Here is a 24,082-nt window from a genome sequence, read left to right on the forward strand (position 1 = left end):
GCAATCAATAAAAAAATGTTATTACAAGAAGCTGTATTTAAATGAGATATTAAAAAGAATTTTTAAAATACTTAATTGAAGGATATGATATGTATTTTATTCTTAATAAAAATTAAATTACTACAAACTATAACTTTATGATTACGAATTATGCCATGTATTTTGCAAAATTAATTCAAATTAAATATTTAGGTTAACCTGCAAAATAATTTTTAGGTAAGCATAATATTTGTACACATATCGTTATTTATTTGGTTTTATAAATAAGATATTGTAAACTTTTAAATTTCTCTTAAGAGAAATGGAATTTTTTCCTTGTAATTTCATGAAAGAAATCTTATCTATTTCAAATTAAAGCAAAATGCCAGTTTCTTGTAACTAGATATTTAACTTTCAATCTCGCATTTAAAATTTCGGATTACTTTGAAATCTATAGAAACTATTGTAAATGCTTGAATCACAAAATTTCAAACACATGAAATAAATGAAATTCATTTATTAAATCGTGAATAAAAGTCTGCTAATATTTGGAAACATTAAAATATGAAAAAAAAATTGGACACATATACATGATAAGAACAAGCAAAAACATCAAAGCCGAATTTTCTTTTCTTTCAACATAAACACCTAATGTAGTGATTTCACATCAATTTTCTTTTGTAAGACATGGACGACACATATGACGGTACAACCAATGCAGTATTCACATCTGATCTGGGATGTAGATTCCTTGAAAGTTATCTGTAATAAAAGAACAAAGCAAAATTTGTAATAAATAAAAAAGCAAGCAAACAAATGTTCACATTTTGCCAAGTTCTTCAAGATCTATGATTACAGATGTACAAATGTAGGTTAGATTATTGAAAGATAGAACCTGTGAATCACGCTTCTTTCCTGAAACAGGCTTCTAGATGTAAATTGAAATTAGTTTCAATCTACATTTAGAAATTTGAATCTTTAAAATCAATCAGAATAAATCTTTAAAAATGAAAAAAAAAATGAAAACGATATTTTTTATTGAAAAAAATGATTATATATTCAAATAATCAAAAAATGTAACACGAATAGTTCATCCGCTTAGGAAGGAGACATTATATTCAATACATATAATACCCACAAATCTGAGAGGAATATAAAATAAATGAATGAATATGGAACACTAGTATATGGAATTTATTTTATATCAATGTGCATTAAGGAATGCAGTAGTTTTTAAAAAGTTATGCATCGTACGAAGAATCTTTTTTTTTTACATTTCACTCAAAATGCCTTTTTTAATTTATAAAAAATTTAACACATAGAACTGATATTAAAATTACAGGAAGCACTTTGGAATATAAGCTAGTATATATATTTATCTATCAATCTAAATATTTGTGTTTGAATTATATATAGAATAGATTCATTTAGATATACAATGTATTATTTCGATAACAATATAATCCGAAAAAGTGATTCGATCCTAAAAATAAGACATACAAAAGATCTTCATGTCATTCTTCTTCAAATATTAAGTATGTTTAATTTTGATGTTGTATTTTTCTTCACAAGATTATTTCAATAATTCAGGATTTTTTATGCTTATGGTCATCTCTCCTTATTATGCATTGTTCTCACTACACAATAAACTGATCAGGTTAGTATATCACATAGAAACTGATATTTTATTATCGCTTCTGTTGGAATAAAGCAACTCTTTGAAAGTTACAATTTTATTCTTTAATTAATTCTTAGTTCGTAACGCAACTAAGATTGGGATTACAGGACTTTCTTTGCTAATTCAAAACATTAGCGAAAATCAATTCAAAAAGGCATATTACATTCGTATTTAAATATTTTTACAGTAAAATATCATTGCTGAAATAATCATACCAACACTTTTTTCATACATTAAAAATTTTACATGTTAAATAATATGTTATATTTTTAATGAAGTTTGGTAATAACCAAGTACATAAATTTAATGCAGCCTTCATTTGTATATTTACAGCCACATATTTGAAAATAATTATTTCGAAATCAAAATTTATGAATATTTCTCTGATGGAGTATTAACTCTAATCCAGTAACATAATGTAGAAGAATCCTTCTTAAAATATTTTCAGAAACTGCCGTTCCAGGTATGGATGCTTTCTTTTGTGGATTATTTATTAAAAACTTACAATAACAATGCATTATCTGACTTTGAACCACACCTATATTTTTGTCTTTTCGTTGCAAGTTCCATTGGGGGATATAACATTTATTAATAGAAATAATAGCTTAAAATACATTACAAATGGCAATGTGACCGTAATTAGATTTATGGATCTTTTACTAATGGGTCAACACTAATTATGGGATTTTAAGTAGTTCAAAGCTACTGAGTACATTAAGAAAAATACTGGAAAGGTTCGTATGAGGAATTAACGAGGGAGACTTCTAAAGTAAATATGAATTAATACGCGAAATATTTTGAATTCTGGAACGACAACAACCTATTAAAGAATCTAAATGATTCTCTTTGCTAAAAAGAAAAAAATAGTTCTTTCTTTTAAGAATTTTATGCTGAATGTGCAATGATTTATCGAAGAAAAAAGAAACTTTGAAAAAGAGGAATGTTACGCATCTGAAAAGTATTGGAAAAATAATCAAGGGTTAAGCAAATTCGAATAAAGATATATTCTTACGCATTTTGTTAAAATATTTTTTGATATTCAACATGCATTCATAGAGTTTTGTCTCAAAAATTTAGGAGAATTATTCTACTAAATATATATTAATTAAACAGCCTTTAATGAAAGCCTTTTATATTCTCATCTATGAAAATATAAAAATATGTTAATTTAATTAATAGTACAATTTCCTTTATATTTTGGAGCAAATATTAAATAGAATGATTTGGAATGTTTCTTAAATGTTTTATTTAATACCCATATCTAAAATATTGGTTAATGAGTTTGGAATACTTTTTAAAACATGTAAAATATAAATACTAGAAAGCAAATCAATTCATCTTCATTTTTATATGATCAACATATACATAAAAATAATAAGTTATGATAAAAAATATGTACTGATCTTGATGAGATCCATGTTTCTCCAAAAACAGCATATTAACTATCGTAATATAATTTCTTTTGTTTTTCATATTTAATTTAAATAGTTAAAATGTTAAAAATTATTTTAAACAAAATATTTTAATTCACTCAATAATTTAATATTTTCATTATAAACAAATTTCGCTTAAGAATATTTATCACATTACATCATATTCGAATTTAATTTAAGTACTATATCATATATCTTGAGTGAAAGTATTTAATAATTTTGTATTAAAATTTCATTTCAGATTATTCTAATGATTTAGATTATATAACATTCATAATATTCATAATTATTTATATATGTAAATGATTACCATATTTATTACAGTATAAACGAGTGAAATTGATTAAAATGCAAATATTGAATTGAATGCTACAAAGTATTCATTTCATAACTCTGCCATTAAATGGTAATTTTAGTTTTATTTTCTTCATTACTATGTAGGCATAACACACTTCCACATAATAACTTAGATTATCACAAATCGAAACGCAGAAGCAAATATTTAACTTTCGACAAGCATTAGCACACCCCGGACAGGCTGCAACCTTAACTAAAATGCACATGTTTAAATATCTCCACCATTGTTCATCAACGAGAGATGAAGAACTCTTTAACAAGATGATATTAACTCATCTAATCTCCAATGCTAAACGCAATCTACAAAACCCCCTCCAATGTCATGCTGCCACTTTTCACACTCTAAACCCTTAATCACGCGACATTTACGGTTAGCAATCACTAATTTGCTCCGCTGCTCAATAGCAATCATCTAAAGGGAGGGAGGGATACCTGTTACATTATCAGGAGACAAACTGGGCTTATATCGGCAAATTGGGCACTCCACCACAACATCTGATTCAAGTAGATAACTCAGGTTTTCATACATCATCCAAGCAGCGTGGTGGGATTAGATGGAGGATTTATGTAAGCGGACATATGTTCGCCTCAGCGGATGTTGTAAATCACACCGAAGAGGGTGGTGAAAGGCGTGGTGGGGACTTTGTTCGAAAGAGTTGATGTATAATGTGTCTGAGAGACGAAAGCGAATCTTTGTGGCAGAAGTGTTCAATTTGGTAGAGGTATTTTGCTCATAATTATTATTTGGAAATAGTGGAATTGTGAGTGAGCAGATATGTTTTAAAACAGGAGAGAATCCTCGAATGGAACTCTATGAATTAAAATACAGAGCATTGGATTTGTAAAATGAATATTTTTCCAACTAAATTAATGAAAGGTGTTTTTATATATTTCCACAATTCAATGTATGGTCGTTATTAAAATTAAACATGTCTGGATTGCTAAAATTAGACATGTTTGGATGCATAAACAAACTAATCACAGATCTCTTCAAATGGCATTCTTCTAATATGTGTCTTTGTGTACATAAAAAAGAGCATTCATTTTCGATTATTTATACTTATATGAACTTTTTAATAATGTAGAAATCTGATGTAATGCAGCATTTTATGCAATGAATTTCAATGTATTTGAATACCAAGAACTAATAAAATATCAGTAATATTTCTTTTTAACACATTTTGATATTAATTATGAAAATGTTTTATTTAAATTTCATATAAAATTAAATCTTATATAAATTTAAACTCTATTTTTTATTGTTACTTTCAGAAAATTTTTCTGATTTCCTCAAAAAGATTGATTAATTAATTGGCTAAATGAAGTCATTGCTTTAACTTCAAGTTTACAGAGTTTCTAAGTTCAGTAATTAGCAAAGAAAAAAATGCATTTCCAAGGTAATTAAAGCTACCTCACTTTTTTGAAATATTTTTATTGATAGAATTAAAGGCTGATGTATTAATAATTGCACTATTTCTGTTAATATTGCATATCGAAAATAATTTTAAATTTCAGTATGACAGAAAGCTTTAATAACTACAACATATATTTAAACACAAATGTGTAATAAAAAATAAAAAGGTAATAAATTGTGATCAAACATTTAACCATCCTAATATCAATCAATTTAATAATGGTTGTAAGGAAAGATATATTTATTAGATTGCGCATAGCCTGAGAGTGTAAGTAAATAAAGTAATTTTTTAGAAATTATTTTGAAAACAAAATAAAATAAATGGGACTGGCAAAAGAAGTTCGTTAAATTTTAACATAGTTAAAGTGTAATGTCATATTTTTTAAAAAATACTGAACACAATAAATGACCTTTTTACACTTGAAATAAATCAGGTATAATTTAGTAAAGCATTTTCGATTCTTTAGATAAGATTTCTTCTTATTTTTAAATTGCCTAATATTTTGAAAATTGAATGAAATTACTTTGTATTATATTTCAAAATTAAAGATGAAATGCATTTTTGCTTTCCTATCATTAAGAAAATTAATATAACATGCACAAAAAAATGGTTAGTTATAATATTGTGTTTCTTAAATCTAATAGGACTCTTTAAAGAAGTTAAAATACTCTATTAGATTTATGAAAGAGTTTTAAAGCAGAAATAATTTTAATACATATACGATATCTTTTATTTTGCCTCCGGTCATTTCTGTGTTTATTAACTAGAAATATCCTTTTCAAACTCATTTAAAGAAATAAATATATTTTTTCACTTTAAAATTGTTCCTTCCTCAAATTTCTGCTTGTTAAGTTTCCCTGCGGCATATGGCATGATCTACTATGCATCATTATCTAAAATGATCCCATTTCTTTTCTAAAATGCCTTTTCTCTGTTATATTTGATCCAGAAAAATAATCTGCAGACACTTTCTATGATTTAAAGGGATTTCAATAACAACGGAAGTGGCAATTTAGTTTATAACAAAAACTCATTTATCATCAAAAAGAAAAGTGTGTCACTGGGTTTCTAAGAAACTTTTCTTTTACTCACAGAAAAATTATATACAATATAGTTTGCAGTACTTCTATTTGTAAAGTGTATTTTGAATGTTTCACTTAAAATAAGTAAATTTAGCCATAAAACTGGAAATATATTTTGAGAAAAATGTTTCATAATTCCTAAAGAATAATTCAGCGCTATCAATCATAGCACAGCTGCTACTTATCGGATTCGAATACAAAATTCTTTGATAATTTCTTAAAATAATAATAATAAACAAAATAAAAAATATAATTATATATAATGGATATAATCCCTTATATATATATATATATATATATATATATATATATATATATATATATATATATATATATATATATATATATATATATATATATATAATGATAAAAATAATAATTGAAATTTAATAGAAAGGAACAAAGTAAGTAGCTATTATATTTTTTTAATAGCTACTCACTTTTAATTTATGCTTTAAAAACTATTTAATAGAATTTAAATAATAGGATCAACATGTGCAAAATAATCTTGTGTCTCTTTCCTAATCTTCATATCACAACAGTGGAATGATAATTAAATTTAGACAAATGCATTTGTATGATCTTTATAAATGGAATCCGGTTTCAAACAAAGCTGAGTCTCTAATACAAAAGAAAGATGCCTCAACAATTTTGATTATATATGCAGCAGTTTACCAAAAATGTAGAATGAGAGTTTATTTTCTTAAATGTTATCACTAGACATATAGTAGAAATTTCAATAGAAATGATTAATTAAATAAAGTGGGTATTTCTAATTGTTTTTTTTAAACATCGCTTAAAATAATTTGTTAGTAAAATGTCCCTACTACTATTTTCTTAGAATACACAAAATGTCAGTCTTCCAATTTGATAAATTTGTAGAGATATATTTGCTTTTAAATTTAAAAGAGATCATAAAAATTTATATTCAGGCATGTGTTTGAAAAATTACTCAATAAAGTATTAAAAATTTAAAACAGAGATACAAATTTACTCAATAAAAAATACAATTTTCAAATATTCATAACCCGCAAACAATCAGTTAATGAATTATTTGACCGATGTTTAAAATTTGAGATCATGAAATTATTATTGATTTCTTATTTATCCCTTTGATAATCTAGTGTGGTAAATTGAACTATTTTTTTCAAATATAAGTTAATAAATGTATTATTGATTAAATAATGATCCTCTTAATAATCATCATAATAAATAAAAAAAATTAAAATTTGAATTAATAAATGCATTTTGTTTTCTTACTGATACGTTCAAGAATCTGTAACAACAACTTAATCATTTAAAAAAATAAAGTTAATAAAGTGATTATTATCTTCCTATTGATCTCTTTAATAATCCTTTGTAATAAATATACCATTCCTGAATTGTCCATCAAAAGATCAGATCAAACATCAGATTAAAATATGTATAAATTGTGAAAAATTATCAATTTTGAAAATTTTTCTGATACAAAATTGGAATTTTGTGTGATTATAGTTAAGTATACAAAAAAAAATCCTAATGCGATGAACTTTTATATTATGAGGGTTATCGAATAAAACTTATTTTTTGGATCAACAGTTTCCATAAACTAAACAGTTTTCAGATAACAATCCACCGAATTTAGTATCTAAATTTATCTTAACGTATTTATGGTTATTATAACTTGGTAATTTTTTATCTTTATGTATCTAGACATAAAGTATATGTCTTGATACAATATTTAAGAAAACAAACACCGGTTCTACTTTTTATGGACACTCAGAATAAGAACAATAACTTAATACCATCATAGAAAATGTGAAAGTCAAATTGCAGTTAAGCTTTTATTTTGACAGCTTCCCCCATTTCTGTATCCAGTACTCAATTTTCATAATTCAAAAATATTTTTGTGCAGACGATATTTATTTTGTCAAGTTTTTCATAAGAATCGTTGATTGTTACTAATAATACACAACTAGGAAATAAGAAATCTATTGTACAAACAGGCTGTATAAAAATAACAAGGACTTCAAAATTATTATAACCACACATATATATTTGCATTGGTTCTATATATACTCACACATTTTTGTTAAGACGCCATGAAAAACATAAATGGAAATTGTTAAAAGAATCTGAAGTATCAATTTCTTACCAATACCTTATCAAATAACACTTCGTACATTGAAATAGAAATTTGAATGAAAGAAATCAAAATTTCAACCCGTATTCTATAATCTGAACATTTCCAATAATTCAGTCGCCTCTTGAGCGTTCTTAAGCTGGCAACAATATACAAGAATTCCTAGAAGTTCCTGGAAGGTTAGTAACAATTTGTAAACTATTCCAAAAATGCTAAAATTAGTAACTTCAGCTTTATCTTTCTCTGAATTTCTTTCAAGCCTTAAAACGGTTGCTATGGTTACATATGTTTAAATTCTGACAATATGGGAGCATTTCGTCTGATATATCACCTTATATGGCCTATTTACATTATATGCAAATGGGTAGTTGTTGAATTTTTATCAGTCATTTCGACTTTTTCCTAATAACATTAAAGTGAAATTTCGTTTTAGTTCGAGATCCATTTCAAATATAATTACAATCGTCTCTATTTGTGATAGATAAGGCAAAACTTTTTGTTCTACATTATTTATTTTCATTCATTTGTTCTTTTATTGTTATTGCAGCCATCAGTTTTCAAAATTATTTGAGACGTGTTTCATGAAAACTCTTACTTGAATTTCCATATCATCATCATTATTTTTTAGATATCCATTGAATGGAGTGCCTCATTTATGGTAATTTTTTGAAATGTAATGTAACAAAACTAGTTATTTGTAAAATAAATTATCTTTCAAATGTCTTTAAATTTATTTTTCTTGTTTTCGTTTTTCTTCTTTAACAAAAGATTAAAGATATATTTATTTTTGCAGTCCATTTGCTTTTTATATAATTTTATCTTTAAAATTGACACGTTGCATGTTACTTTCAATCAAATATTTATAGATTACAGAAATTCTATAAAGCTGAATTTTCCTATGATAATGAATATTTTTGATATCTCGAAAATTCAATAATAAATTAATATTCTGGTTCCTTTCGGATAGTGTCATTTGTTAATAAATGTCAGAAAAAAATGTTTTTAAATGTTCTTAATAATTATAATAATCTATTATGATTCATAAAAAAATAAATTTTCAAAAAAATAATAAAAATAAACATTTTTAGAGGACAATTTTATTTGAGAGTTAAAACATTGAATATATTTTCACCTAATACTTATTGATCGCTCTACAAAATGTACACCCTGAGATAATGAAATTAAACCTCATTGGCTTCAAATAAATGATTTTTTTCAAAATTTCCATGGAACTTTGATACATTATGTTTCAGAATAACATGTTGAATAGAACATTTTAATTTATGTTTTACCAATTCCCTTTGAACTCTAGTATTTTAATAAAAATTATCTTACATCTAAAATTATTCTTTTGTTTACAGAATTCGTTTCATATTCAGAGACTAATTAGCGAAATAAAATTAATATTTACTAGTCAGGAATAATTTATTATTTATGTTTAGTTAAGACTCTTTTCGAAAAGAAGATTAATATTGAGTTGTAAATAATTGATTATCTTCTTAAATTTTTCTTATAATATTTCATAGCAAATGCCTTTCTATTGGTTTTTGGAAATATGATAATATTTATTGAACAAATAATATATTTATGTTCCTTACAGCAAACTTAAAAGCATTACAAAATATGAAAATTTAAAAAAATAATATTATGATAAATCTTCGAGAAAAGTTTCCTAAAAGCTTATGTCTAATATGATAAAAATAGATGGATTTTAGCCACAAATAATTTTAGTAGAAAAATCATATCTAGGATTTAAATCAACCTGACAGTTAAAATTTTTTTTTAGAAATTTTGGAATAGCTCAGTTTCATATTTTATAAATTATTTTTAAAAATTATAATCAATTTGATAATTTCCATTAATGTTTCTTAAAAGCAGTCATATAATGCAAAGACTAATTATTTTACCTTACTCTATTGAATTTTAATGCATCCTGTTATAAATTATCAACCTAAGTTCAAATTATTGAAAATCTAGAATAATAATTCTTCGAATAAATTAAAAGGATTCATATTGTAACTTTGAAAGAAATAGTCTAAATTGATATATTGATTCGTATCTTTATTCTTTAAAAATATTGAATCCTTACATCAAATTTTTCCTTCGGTATTCATTAATCGTGTTTGGATTCTTTTCCAAAAGTTTATTGACAGAAAAGACATATTCGTGTTATTTCCAGGAAAAAGATTTTAATGAAAGTTTCAAAAGATGACATTTATTTAGTTCCTTCAAAATTATCATTTCCGATGTGTTGTCTAGAGTAATAAAAATAAAAAAAAGTTAAAAATTTTTTTTAGAATAGTGTTTAATTGTAAAAAAAGATAAAAATGAGAAGAAATGTCTTTCTTTCCCTTTGCTTTTTGTGGACCCGCAAGGAAAGGAATATATTCGTTTGCTGGAATGTAACATTTTTTTTCCCCACAAAAGATAACAAAATCTGTCTTTCATCGCGAGAGAAAAGGTCAACGCAAGTTTATTTACTGCACAGAGCGAAAGTTTATTTTTCAATGTTTAGTTTTAGTTATGTATTTTCTAGAAAAGAAAGTGAAGTAAAATATAATCAATGCGGCAGTACAGAAATAAGAAGAGTATTTTTTTCTTCAAAATTCATTTTTAGTATGAAAAAGCTTAAAATTTGCTTTTATATATAATACATAAGAATAAAAAGAAATGAATATATAAATATTGTCTTTTTCCCTTTTCATTACGTATACATTACAATTATAATATTTTTTTTAAAAAAATGTAATTTAAAGTTTGCAATATTTTCAATTTTTTCGAAATAAAATGAATTAAATTTTTTAAAAAATTATTAGACATTTAGATGCAACTTTCTTAGTTAAAATCTATTTTGAAGTATCTGTATGTATTTTTCTGCATCCGAAATAATGATTTTAAACGAAACATTATTTTATTCAGGCTATATTGTGCTTTTGCTTTAATTATTATATTGTTTAAAAATTCTGTTATCAAAAACTTCTGTTTAAAAAATTGTAATATTTTTAGTGTTCTCTCAATAACACAACGAATTAAATTAAAAACTAATAAATAACCCTATATAGTTTTCTGCCTATAAAATCAATTCTTAATCTTTATGTACGTTTTATATTACTTAAAATAGTGATTTAAATGTATCTTGAAATCATCAACTTGCTCAATTTTGCTCATGGTATAAAATTTGTGTGTAAATCATGTCGATACTGTTACGTTCAGTGGTGGCGGGGTGGTCGGCTGTACGCAAGAAGAAGAAGGTATAAAATTTGTGCTTAGATTTGAAAAAAAAATTCTTTTTTAATATGGAATATTGTGAATAATCATAAAACAATCAGTTTATAGTTAAAAAGCAAATTATCCACGATAAACTTATCACTGATACATTAATATTTCAGTTACTAATTAAATTTCTATTGTATTGTTTCAAAGTGTTACATCTAATATCAATTCAAATTACCGATTTTATTCATTAAATGCTTGTAATAAATTTCCAACTGCAACGAAAAGTACTCATGCATTGCATTAATAAAAGAAGCAATTTTAAAAATAATATGAAACTCTAGTTAATAATACACTGATAAATCAGAAATATTTCGTAAATTATACAAGCAACATTTTCAATGGTTAACATTTTTGAAAGTTAAAAATTATTTGAATAATTTATTGTTAATTAATGGAACGAATTTCTTATATTTTTATAGATGAAGAGAAATTTTTATTGATTTAAGATTTTAAAATACAATTATTTTAATTAGATGTTATATAGAATATTTATTTATTATTTTTTTCTTTATATACCCTTGCACAATATAAATATTAATAATGAAATCTTACGTGAAATTAAACTATTAAAATTATCGTTGTCGAAATGCTATTCATTACACATATATTTTTATTCTAGCCCTTTGATGAATAAAAATATTCTTAACAATCTTTCATAAGAGTAATGAATGAATAAATTAAATAAAAAAACAAAAAAATATTTTTTAATGAATTAAGTTTCTTCTATGTATATCTAGCCCCCATGCATGTCTAAGAGTTAATAATAAGATTTTATATTTTGAAATTAATAAATACGGAAGTCCAATTAAAATCTTCCATCAGTGGTGAAAGGCTTTTCCTAACTCCAGTCATTAATTTTAGAAAAGTAGAGAATATTGTAGTTTGTTATTCTTAAGAATCCATTTTGATTTCGCTCAAAAACTTTACAGAATTACTAGAACGAAGAGCACTAAAAAAGGAAAGGAATTGGCATAAACCTGTATAAATGAATGTTAAGGTGAATAAGTAAAAAAAAAATATTTTGTTTTATTCCATAATTTAAAGCAAATCCTATTAAATTCCATTCGGAGATCCAGGTATTTCCAACTATAATTAGATATAAGCCTCGTCTTGAAAAGAAATACAACATTCCAGCTTAAATTTTTATATTCTGCTTAGAAAATTTGCGTAGATCATAGAGGTGAAGTGAAGAAATTTTTATTTAAGTAGAAATTTGTTAGAGGAATCAGAGGACCTTAATTAAGGATTTTTTAACACAATTTATACAATAATTTACTAATAGTTCATCTTTACTATTAATGTATAGATTTCAATTCATCAAATTACCATTTGTTGGTTTAGTTTAGTTATATTAACGTCCCGTTTGAAGCAATACTAGGGCTATTTTGGGACGGACCTCGTAATTTTGAACCGCGGTCAGATGACGAGGTCGACACCTGAGCTGGCACCCACCTCTCCACACCACACCGCACCAGCGGGAGGACGTTTGGTCAGGACGGATTTAACGTGCAACAGACCCCCTTACACGACGGTTCTTCAGTGGAATCGGGTCTCGAACCTGAAACCCTCCGGTTCCGACGCCGGGACCTTACCACCAGGCCACCGCGGCCCTACCATTTGTTGGAGAAATATTAACTGGAATAAAAGTATCATAACACAAATAAGAGTGAAATTTGTTATAAGGGAGGAATTTCAATATTGCATTTTTACTTTTAAACTATTTGTACTTAGAATTTTTCAAATATTTAATTTCTTAGTTCCTTTTTTATAAACTTATTTTGAAATCATTTTTATCTCAAGTTTCTTAATACTCTGGTTATCATTTTAATTAAACTTCGAAAAAATAAATGTGAAATAAGATATGGTTTTTATTTATTTATTTATATTTAGAAAGGTTATTTTACTACGCATTTAATTTTAAAGCAGCTGATAAGACTTCAAGTGTACTGCATCTAAAAGTAAAATTTTAAAATAATTTTTCTTTCTAATAGTGCATTTCATGTTTAACAACATAATAACCAAAATAGACATGTCCAAGAAAATAAAAGCTTGATATTTTTTTTTTATTGATGACTGCTAAAACAATTTTTCCTCATCTCTTAAAATTCTGTTTGATATTCCAAACCTTTTCTAAGATTCTTAATAAGCGTTTTATTTCATTTAAAATTACATATATGCATTGAAAAACATATTTTTTTCTTGTTTTGAACTAAATAAAAAAATCACTGCCTCTTGGAAAATGGCATACTGATGATTTAATTTAATATTTCATGATATTCTGGACACTTATTTTTCAAAAACTTTATTCAGTTTTTTTTATAAATTATATAAATTTCATCACATATATTCTATTTTGAGAAATAGCGTATTACATGAACAAAATAATATAAGATAACAAAATTATCTAAAAGGGGATAAGAGAATAAGTGTACTCTTAAATCTTAAATACTTATACGGAAATAATAAACAGATTATTACAATTGTTTACACCAATAATTTTATTACTTTTTAAGTGAGTTTTTTCATAGAAATGTTTGAAAATGTATTACTACATGTGCCAATTTGTGTTCTTATTTTGCAATCAACATAACAGATCATTTTCGAATAATAATAATTATAATAAACTGAGTTGTGCCATGAAAGCTAAGAGGAAGAATTTTACATACATTTTTAAATGATTAGAAAAAGAGTGCTTGAAATATGATTTTAGTATCAAGTAATTTAAAATAGGAGTGATGATAAATTTTCTAAATCGCTGCGTATTTATTTTTATTCAGCGTTATCTTCAAACATCATATATTAATTAAAACATTAAATTAGGAATAAAAAATTCAATTTTTTTGTATAATTAAATATATAATTAGAATTTAAAAACTAAAAATTGAAAAAAAAACTCTATAAGTAATAGGTAATAAATTAAAGTAATTATATTCATATGGGATAGTTTATCAATTTTAATAATCCAATCCTTTTAAGGATGGTAAAATTTTTCTTACTAACTCTTGAAGGCATATAACAACTAAGAATTAAAATGATTTTCTATTAAGTACATAAATAATGTCTTGAGGCTAGATGATGTTTTATTTTTTAAAAAAATCTTATATTTTAAATCAGTTTTAAAATACGCTTCAAACAAAACTATTTTACAAAAAAAAACTTTTATAACTATCTTAACTTTTTGTGTTATATATATTGAACATCCGCTTATTATAAAGCCGTGATATTTAAATAAAATGTATATATTATTCAAAGTACTTTTTTGATTTCTTGAATATGAATGAAAAATTGTAATATTGCATACAAAAGAATTTTCAATGAATAGAATTTCTTCCTCCATAATTTAAAAGAATTCCTTTCAGTAAACACTCTCTTTATACCATCATATATTTATTACTTCGATATACTTATTTTGCTGCAGAAGGGATTTAGGAAACTTTCTTATTTTTAAAATATTAATAATTAACTCTGTAGTTAACGATGCTTATATTATAGCTCACTAAAGGCAAATGCGCTTTGAGCATAGTTAAAAGTCGTTATTCATCTATCTACGATACATTTACTCTCGAAATTAAAATTAAAAGAATGAATGTAATATCAACAAAACATCCCAGATATTTTATGAAAGTGGCTTCATCTTATACTTGTTGTATAAAATGAAGCTTATTAACTCCCCCGCAAGGGAAAATTTACTCAATTTTGAACTCTTATAATTACTAAACCTTAGGTGAATGAACTGATTTTATTTTATTTATTTATTTTTTATTTATTTATTTATTTTTTTTTTGCTTTATGGAAGATATGCAAGACCTTTTACAAGAGAAAATATGTGAGAAAATAACATTTTACATAAAGAAAATAAGTATTTGTAATGATGTTTAATTTCAAATTAAGAGAAAAATGTGCAAAAAAGGCTCTCTGATTTCCTTTTAGTTAATGAGCAAAGATTGAGAATTCTATAAAGAATCAAACAAATATTTACTTTTTGCCATTATTCAAAATCGAATTCTTAATGAATAGCTAGATTTCATTGTTCGAAATTTCACCGTTGTTATTTAGTAAATTTCACTCAATTACTTTATCTTTCTTCACCTATTTAAAAAATTTAAATAAAATTGATAAATATGTTTATTGGAACTTTATTAACATACAACATGAATAATTTTTTTCGAATTTTTAATTTTAACTAATTAAATATTAAAATATTTCAATGTAATATGTTCTTTTTTTAATAAAACGAAATATTTGATTTAAACCGTATAATAGAATGGAAGGATATATTTGATTTAAACCGTAATTAGCAACAAAGGCCATAACCATTTGAGAAACATTTTATGCAGTTAAATGTAGATACTTTCACAAGGAATATATCGAAAATTTAAAGTATTCATTTTTAAATTAAACCTTATAATTATACATTAGCATTAAAATAACAGTTGCTTATGACTGTTTGATCGTGATGACAGAAATTAATTGTCGTTGACATCTTTTTGTAAAAAAGTTCCTATTTTTCATACTAAATAAAGAAAAAAATATTCTAATTTCGCAATTCTGAAACATTTATAAAATAGAAAAACAAGCGTATTAATATTTTTTTCTAAAAAGTGTCGCAGTACAGTATTTAGAACATTTTCTTATTTTGTAGGCTATAAGATAATTGATTACTCTGATTTTTAATTTATGAAAGTAATAAAACAGAATAAATTAAAGGATCATGTAATTAAAAAGCCATATTGAAACTCAAATTGGTATTAAGCTGAAGAAATGTTCTTCAAAGGAACGAATTATAATATCTTTTTATTACGCTCCGGTCTCTTACTTTACATTTCTTTCTAGTTTTATTAATTTTTCTTGCAATTTTTGTGAATTAATTACAGTTATATATTTATATAATGGAATAATATTTAAAAGCTTACAGATTATTATACATTTAATAAATATAAAATATAGTCTACAGAAAGATATTCTTGCCTTCAACAGGAATTCCTTCCCAAACAGCAGGGATGTCCCATTCACTGTCTCCTCGTTTCCCCCAGACGCTTTTCAAATTGTTCCACTGAGTTGTTCTCTTACTTCCGTCGTCTCGGCTTGAGGTTCTCTTTCCCCAGACATTGGAAAGGTTGTTCCATCCACGTTTTCCCCAGTAAGGTGGCAGCTCAGTGGTTTCTCGTTTTCCCCACATTCCATTCAATTTGTTCCAGTCAGCACGCTTGCCCCACATGCCATTGAGTTTGTTCCAGTCAGCACGCTTTCCCCACATGCCATTAAGTTTGTTCCAGTCAGCACGCTTGCCCCACATGCCATTGAGCTTGTTCCAGTCGGCACGCTTGCCCCACATACCGTTAAGTTTGTTCCAGTCAGCACGCTTTCCCCACATTCCATTTAATTTGTTCCAGTCGGCACGCTTGCCCCATACGTTGGACAATTTGTCCCATCCTCTCTTTTCAGGATCTTCCTCAGACGATATTAAGGTGGAGTCCAACTGGTCAGGAACTGGTTCGAGATCAACAGCTGACTGACTGCCATCTGATTTAGGGGTTTCATCAGGAAGTCTGGAATTGCACGCAGCAATATAAATGAATGACATGATGCATGCCAGGAGAAGTGTGTCGTGCATCGTGGACAGGTTCTGAAAAGAAAAAGAAAAGTAATAAAAAATAAAGTAATCACTGATAATCACTTATGTAAAGTAATCACTGATACATAATAATGTTTCAAAATATTATGCTACAATATGAATCATATTCTTTTATTTAATTGTTTCACGCATAATTTTATAAGCATTCCTTTACTTGCTATGGAAAGCTTGCTTACTGCAAAAATACATAGTTTATATATGCAATATATAAAGTTAGCTATTTGAAACTATAATATTAATAGTCAGTTTGATATTTCATGTGAGCTTCGATAATAGATAGTGCACATTGGAATTACTGATGAGAATGGCAACTGAATTCACAAATCCAGGCTCTAAATTTCTCACACCATGCCAATATCAGCACGCTTGATTCATCGTAAGAGTAGCGAATGCCAGACTTACATTATGAATCAATGGATGTTCGGTATTTCGATATTATGATAATATAATATTTGCCTTTGTGATTTGATAACTCTGTTATCAAATCACAAAGATAATAATATTTTTATTTTAACATATTGCAAAGTAGTTATTTTGTTAGTAATTATTTTGTATCAGAGTCAGGTGTATAATCTTTTAATTTTTTTTATTAATAAATTAAAATTTCCCTCTATACTCTTTTAGATTATAGTTTTGAAATTATGAAAATATTGAAATATAAGCATTTTTCAGTACCGAAAAATAAGCATTTTAGAGCTCTTAGAATCGGTATTTATCATGGTTCTTTTATTTCATGAGAGTCATTTGTTACTTGTCGACCGATAACGTATAATCGTTGAATAAATTCACGACGAATTAATATAATTTATAAGACTACACGCAAATAAATCAGACCCAGAATGATTGCTATTAAATTTCCAAATTAATTTATCTACATATATAAGTAGATTATATAAAAATGGAAAAAAAAATTGAAATTAATGTGCTTATAGTTGTATTTTTCAATCAAGTATTTACAGAAAAATGTGCAATATATTTTATTCCTCTATCAAAAACTAAACTCTAAATATAATATTTATTTATACTTCAATCGCAGTCTAATTTCTAAATAATAAATTATTATCTTTTTTTATATTTTATTGAGGAAAAGACTTATTCAAAATTTTATGTACAAAATACTAATTGAGTAAATAAGATGAGATTATGAAATTTAATTGTTTACTATGAACTATTTTCTCAATATCATTCAAGTTCAACTATTTTAATTAATGAAATAAAAATTTGACAAAATGCATACAATATTTACAGTAAGTACCTTTTTTATTTAAAAAAAAAAATTGAAAGATCTTATGCAAAATTGCCAAAGTTTTTGTTGGAATTTGATATCTGCTATTGAAAGCGACCGAAAATTAAATGCAGACAAAGTTGTAATACAAATCATATAATTTTTTAAATTTCCTTTTTTATTTTAATTTTACAAAATAAATTGCTTTGATTAAATATCACATTTTCAATCATATAAAACTCCAAGCTGTAAAAATCTAAGACAGTCATTTAGTTTAATTTTATATCCATCGATATCACTTTTAACTTCAAATTAACATGCAGCAGTTTCAACAAGGAAGTTAAATTAGGTTTATATTTATTACTAGCCGATTCCTGCTACCCTTATGAAAATGTCTTTGTTAAATGGCCTTATAGGCCATTAAATATATGCTACATTAATTTCATTTCATACCAGTTCAATTTATAACATTAAGATAAAAATTACTGAAAATTAATATTGCATTTACTGTATTACATTATTTTTACTTGTATTATTTCATCAAAAGGTATATTTAATAATTTGATTATAGTAGCGAACACATCCAAAATTTATTTAAAAATCATTTTTTAGCAAATATTATCTTTAATTATAGGAGTTTTTATGTGAGATATATAATAATAACTATTTAATATAATTTCTCATAAATAAACTCTTTACTGATTTTTTTTTGTATTTTAAAGCTTAAATGTAAATTTTTATCGCCTAAAGACATAAAAATTCAAATAAGAGTTTAAAATAATTTTAATTTCATAATATTTGATTAAATTTACTAAAACAAACTTTTTGTTGAAGAAACTTAATCTCATGACAAAAAATAATAATGATAGTTAAGAAATATTTATTTTAAAATGGCGAATACTTGATCAAATACATGAAAATTAAAAAAATAATAATTAAAGATATTTATTTGCCATTCAAATGAAGCACCAATAGCACATATTATCTGTACATAATACATAAGAGTAAGATAATACATAATACATAAGAGTTTCAGATAAAAATGAAAATGTAAAGTACCATATTATTTTTAATTTTAGAAAATGTATTTATGAAGAAAATGATCTTGGGACGGTTTTTTATATTTGAAAATAAGTTATGTTTCAACAAAATCTTTTTCAATCATGAATTGAATAAATCTGGAAATTTTCGTTTAAGACATGCATGCTGCTGAAAACTTATCTAAAACTTATTCTTTAATTGTCAATTTCCTTGTTTCTTGAAAGAATTGTTAATTGATGCGAAATCATAGGAACGCATATAAAAGTCTGAAATTAATGTATCGTTTCTTAATTTTAACTCAAACTATTTTAATTTTTTATTAAGGAAGATTTGATATCACACATAGATTAAAAATAACATCTTAATGAAAGCTGTTTCGCATAGAATGCATAAATAATATAATGTCATTGCAATTGATTAAAAAAAAGATACATTTATCTGTTAATTGTTCCAGAAAAAAATAAATATTGCTCCTTTAAAGCCACAATCATTATTATCAGCTTTTCCTATAATTTTTTAATTATAGTATGGCAGTCGAATTTCATTTTTAAAAGAATCAATTAAGTTGCAACACCAATCAAAAACAATATTTATTCATTAAAAGATAATTATTAATAAGTATCAATGCCATATAATTGTAAGAAAACTAAATATTATTTGTCTTAAAAATAGGTTAGTTTCTTTAAATTAAAATTATGGCTAAAATTAAACTTAAACATTTTTAAAGGAACATTGAGGCGAACAAATTTTATTCAGGATTTTTTTTAATATAGTGCAGTAAAAGATCTTGATGGAAGGTGTGGCAGATCAAGTAGTATCTTTTACCTAATAATATTAATTTGATTCATACGGACATTTTTTGACCGTAAAGCAATCAAAGAAAAGTTTAAACAGGGTACAAAATGTTAACTAATTGTCTTTACTATTTAATATAGAAATCCATGCATAAATGATGTGAGTTTATATCATCTTAAAAATTAAGACATATTTTGCTTTTAATAAATATCCTAAATCCTATTTCGTTAGATAAACAGAAAGAAGACAAGATATGATCCTTTATTAAATACTAATACATGTTTTCTTTATCTATAAAAAATATGTCGTTTGGTGTTACATTTTATATCTTTACAGATTAAATTATTCAATAAAAAATATTTTAAGATGCAAACTGTTTTCTTCAAAGATGTAAATGGAACAATTATTTTTCTGAAAACAACAAGCAATTCAGAAAAAAAATACTGAAATTTGGTTTTAACGCTTGTCCTGATAACGGCTTAGAATGTCCACTTTTTAAAAAAGTATTAAAATGATTTAAGTTCCATTTTTGATTTAAAGTAAACATGTGGATTTTGCATACGATACCACAATTTTAAAATGATTTATGTGAAACCCGCTGCCATTTTTTGCTGATAAGAGAGCTCGGTTCTAACATCCATTTTAACATCTTTTTTTCCCTCTCTCCAAAATATTTTTGTGTACATTCTTTCTTTTTCGAATTACGCTTCCTGTTGAAAGGAAGTTTTTGACAGTTGCATTATTGTAGTCTATTATTTTCCATAACGTCTATTTCTCTCTCTTGATAAGAAAAATGCGTTCAATCGATTTTTTTTCAACCGTTGAAGGAAGAAAAAAATACTGGGAAAGAAGTTAGAAAAGTACGCGAATAATAGGGCAAGACTAGTGAAGAAATGAAAGATTTTTTTATAGAACATCAGACGAATCTTAGTGATGTTTACTTGTTTATGTGCAACTAGCCTTTTTTATATAGCTAACGATTAAGTTGTTTCTAAAATCATTTTACGGTTAATGGCGTCGTGGGTTTCTAGATTTTTTTTTAAATGTGTCACAAAAAAGTTTTTTTTTCTTTACCATTTACAAATTTTTGAATTCATTTTTCCTCTTTTACTTGATCATTTATCATTTTCTGATTAAAGCGTAGGAAGGCATGGATAAAAAAAAACTTTTTGTCCTTTACTTAGAATGTATATATATATATGTTCTTTTTTAAAATATTCGCCCATTTTAGTAGTAAGTAAATAAAGTAAATATTAAGTTAATGATTATTTATAAATATTTTATGGTTTACAATCATTAAAAAATAATTTTCATAAAGATTTAGCTAGATTACTAGAAAGAAATTAAATATTTATTCATATTTAATTTATCAAGCATATGAAATATTATTTAAGAAATGGTGTTGAAGTTTGGTTATAGAACAGCCGATAAAAAGAATGAACAATGTACAAAAATAAATATAAAATTTACTTAAACTTAGTATTTTTGAAAGAAATTTCAAAATTGTTTAAAGCGTAGGAGGTTTACAAAAATGTTTAAACAACATTTTACTTTTTCAAATAAAGGCTATTGATAGTAATTTCTTCTCCAAAATTTCTTGAAAACGATCCTTGCTAAAATTATTAAAATGAAATTAAATATTTAATCTTATTTAATATATCAAGCATATGAAATATTATTGAAAAAAATAGCGTCGAAGTTTGGCTGTAGGATAGCAGAAAAAAAAAGAAATTTAACAATATACGAAAATAAAAACGGAATTTATTTAAACTGAGTATTTTTTGAAAGAATATTTAAATTTCCTTCAAGCGTAGGCGGCTTACTAAAGTTTTCAAACAGCATTGTTCTTATTTAAGTCTTTTAGTAACTGCGTCGTAATTACTTCACCAAGATTTCTTGAAAACTTTCCATTTGAATTTTACTAATTAAACTACCATGTTACACAAATTTTATTACACTTTCGTGGAAGAAATATTTAGAAAAGTCTTTAAAATTCCAAGTGAAATGAAATGCTCGTTTTCAGTATCTATTTATAACTCTACGTAATCATAGAACATATGAGATTTTTGGGATGTGAAAAATTGTATATTGTACTCTGTTAAATAAAACAGCGTATAGTGAAATTAAATACATTAAAAATCTGAAAAATTTCATTTCAAGAGCACTTTATATCAATAAAACTATAGAAAGAAATGGATTTTTTGATTTTTTTAAATATTAAAAATAAAGTTTGAATTAACAAAAAAAAAAAAATGTATGAATCTCCTTCCCATTCCATATTTCGTCTCTGTCGATTTTCTTCACAGCTACAATGATCCAATTGAATAATTTCTCCAAGTAACAATGAAATATTTTAAAATAATTTGATCAATTAACAAAATGCATAATTTCTTTTATTTCAACTTGTTTATTTTACTCCCATTAATGACTTGAAAAAGGCATTCTACTGCAATTAAAATGAGTAATGCACAGAAAATCAGCCTTTATCAAGTACATTATGAATTTTTACATAATCGAATCTCACGGAATTTAAATCAATTTTTGATGAACTTTCATTCAAATTACATGCATAACATTGAACCATTAATAAGCCCAAGTACGATTGCTTTAAAAATAAGCAAAAAGAAAGCCAATTATTATTATCTCTCTAATTAACTCAAACATAGAAACAATTTCTGATTTTTACGTCTGAAAAAAAGATTAACCTATACTTCAACTTCCAGCTTTTCATTTTTCTTTCACACTACAAAGAGACACGTACTTAAAGCAGTTTTCCTTAAGGAGGAGTGAAAGATTTTGTAATGAGCTCGTCGATACAAGGAGTGTTATTTACTCAAGAAGAAAGTTTAAGAAATTTTCATCTAATGCTTTGAACAGAATTTGCTTTATGTCCTTTTCTACTAGTTCCCACTTGTTTTTTTTTGTTGCCATTTTTTATTGATGTTTTACGTACATGAAATTCTCAACAAATGAATGATTTACTTATATTAGAGACCGTGCATTACGCCACATGAAGGTAATAATTTTTTCCTAATTTGATGGATTGCATTTATTAAATAAATATTATAAGAATGTTGTTAAACGTAGATAATGGATATAGAAATTAAATGTAATGAAACTTAGTAAAATGTAGATAAACATAATTAAGAATGTATCTAAATGTTTATTTTCAAAAAAAAAAAAAAACACCATTGAAGTTTAATATTTGGATAAAAGAAAATATCTTTATTTTTTCTTTCCTTTTTCTATGTATGAAAGTTTGAAGAAAAAAGATATCACCAGGATAAATTTTACACCACCAACATCAATAAGACAGATTTTTCATCACTAACGTCAATAAGACAAATTTTACATCACTAACACCAATAAGACAAATTTTACATCACCAAAAATAATCCAAAAGAAATATTTCTTGTTATGCTATACTCTTTGAATTGTTTTTAGATTAGGCCCTATATACACGATAATTATCGTTACACTTAAAACCATCTCCTGTTTATTGTTCAAGAACGTACATTGCTATCAATTTCCTCACTGTCCTTGACAAAAGTGAGCATTTAGCATCCATCACCCAATCAATAGTTATTAAAACTCAATTATCAAATGCTCAGAAACACAAGAGATATGACATTATTAATCCTTTTGCCATCATCACAGTAAATGACACGCAATTTAACCTTCGCCCATGCCACCTTCCCCATCAGAATCAATGGGTAGAAAATGATAGTCCCCATGTCTCTTAGTAATTGTTCAATCATGCGTGTAGAGTATATTATGCACTACAACAATCTCTTTTCGTTTGGCTGCCTCCAGAAATTCGGGGTGTCTCTATAACAGCCTATTGATGCCGTGGAAGAGGGTGCTCTGGAAAGGTCTTGGCAATGGATGTGAGAAGCGAAAAGAGTTTTGATAAGTTTACTACTGTGAACAGTATCGCCTCGGGGATTCAACCGGTTTAATGGACCTCGAAAATCTCAATCGTAAAGAGGGACCTTAAGAGTTATTTTCCGCCAAGAATGAAGATATTCGTTGTTTTGGATTGAG

At 25.5% G+C, this 24,082-nt stretch overlaps 1 protein-coding gene across 1 annotated transcript in view; it reads right to left on the reverse strand.

The window, feature by feature from the left end:
- Window positions 1-284: 284 nt before the first annotated feature.
- LOC129966151 (prothoracicostatic peptides-like) overlaps window positions 285-24,082 on the reverse strand; it is a 104,467-nt gene continuing 80,669 nt past the window's right edge. The window contains exons 2-3 of the mRNA XM_056080544.1: window positions 16,311-16,968; window positions 285-741 (exon numbers count right to left, since the gene is read on the reverse strand). Of these exons, the coding sequence (XP_055936519.1) occupies window positions 704-741; window positions 16,311-16,956 (684 nt within the window). The 5' untranslated portion in view covers window positions 16,957-16,968 and the 3' untranslated portion in view covers window positions 285-703. The remainder of the gene's footprint in view (window positions 742-16,310; window positions 16,969-24,082) is intronic.

Source organism: Argiope bruennichi, chromosome 4 (assembly GCF_947563725.1).
Source record: "Argiope bruennichi chromosome 4, qqArgBrue1.1, whole genome shotgun sequence".
Lineage (NCBI taxonomy): Eukaryota > Metazoa > Arthropoda > Arachnida > Araneae > Araneidae > Argiope > Argiope bruennichi.